The 843-nt window shown below is 55.3% G+C and overlaps 1 protein-coding gene across 1 annotated transcript in view; it reads left to right on the top strand.

Annotated features, from left to right (window-relative positions):
• LOC102756215 (adhesion G protein-coupled receptor E2) overlaps positions 1 to 843 on the top strand; it is a gene marked incomplete at its 3' end in the record, with an annotated part of 8,486 nt that overhangs the window by 1,454 nt on the left and 6,189 nt on the right. The window contains exon 2 of the mRNA XM_015565305.1: positions 129 to 278. Coding sequence (XP_015420791.1) covers positions 129 to 278 — 150 coding nt within the window. The remainder of the gene's footprint in view (positions 1 to 128; positions 279 to 843) is intronic.

The following is an 843-nucleotide window of genomic DNA, read 5'->3' as shown; positions in this document are numbered from 1 at the left end:
TACATGGCTGTTAAGCAGGGTGGAGGGGGGAGGGAGGGGTGTCTTTGGTGTACTTTGAGAGAAGGGACAGGAGGGTTGTGTGTAGGGAGTAGAAGGAGGGCCTGACACTCTCTCCGGTTTGTCCTCAGATGTGGATGATTGTAAACCAGGGCAAAACTCCTGCCACAAATCCACCCAATGCCACAACACCGAGGGCAGCTATGACTGCCTCTGTCGCCCTGGCTGGAAGCCAGTTCCTGGGTCCCCCCATGGCCCACACAACACCGTCTGTGAACAAGGTTTGGAGTTAAGATCCCATATTCCCAAAGACACACAGCTGAAGTCACCTGATCACATATTCATGGGCAGCCACACGAACCCAGTGCAATGCATGTTGGGGGTGCCCTGGTGGGCCAGGCTTCCATTCTTTGAGACTAAATGGGAAAAGATCTGGGGGTCCTGCAGAAGGAGCTGGGGTACCAAGGGGAAGGCTCCTGGGGGACCCCAGGCAGCAGCTAATTACTAACAGGGACAAAGGTATCTAATAGCTCACAACCTGTACCTCTGTGGGGTTGACCTGCTGTGGGTCAGGCCTCTGCACACTTCCCATAACCCCTGTGACCGCCACTCAGGGTTGTGCCGTCAGCAGATGTCATCACCTCCAGCCAAGGTGTGGGGGGAGAAAGAGGACTGGACGTGGGAAGGGGGTGGGGCATGAAGAGGAGAGGGGCCCTGATTCCTGAATAAACAAAGGACTACTCAGTGTGAAAGTAGGGCCTGACCCTAGATCCTGCCTCCAACACACACACGCACACACACACACACACACACACACTCACACACACACCTAGTGGACAGCTGTTC

Source organism: Myotis davidii, unplaced genomic scaffold (assembly GCF_000327345.1).
Source record: "Myotis davidii unplaced genomic scaffold, ASM32734v1 scaffold2920, whole genome shotgun sequence".
Taxonomy (NCBI): domain Eukaryota; kingdom Metazoa; phylum Chordata; class Mammalia; order Chiroptera; family Vespertilionidae; genus Myotis; species Myotis davidii.
The sequence above is the reverse complement of the archived record's forward strand: the minus strand, read 5'-3'. Positions and strand labels throughout refer to the sequence as shown.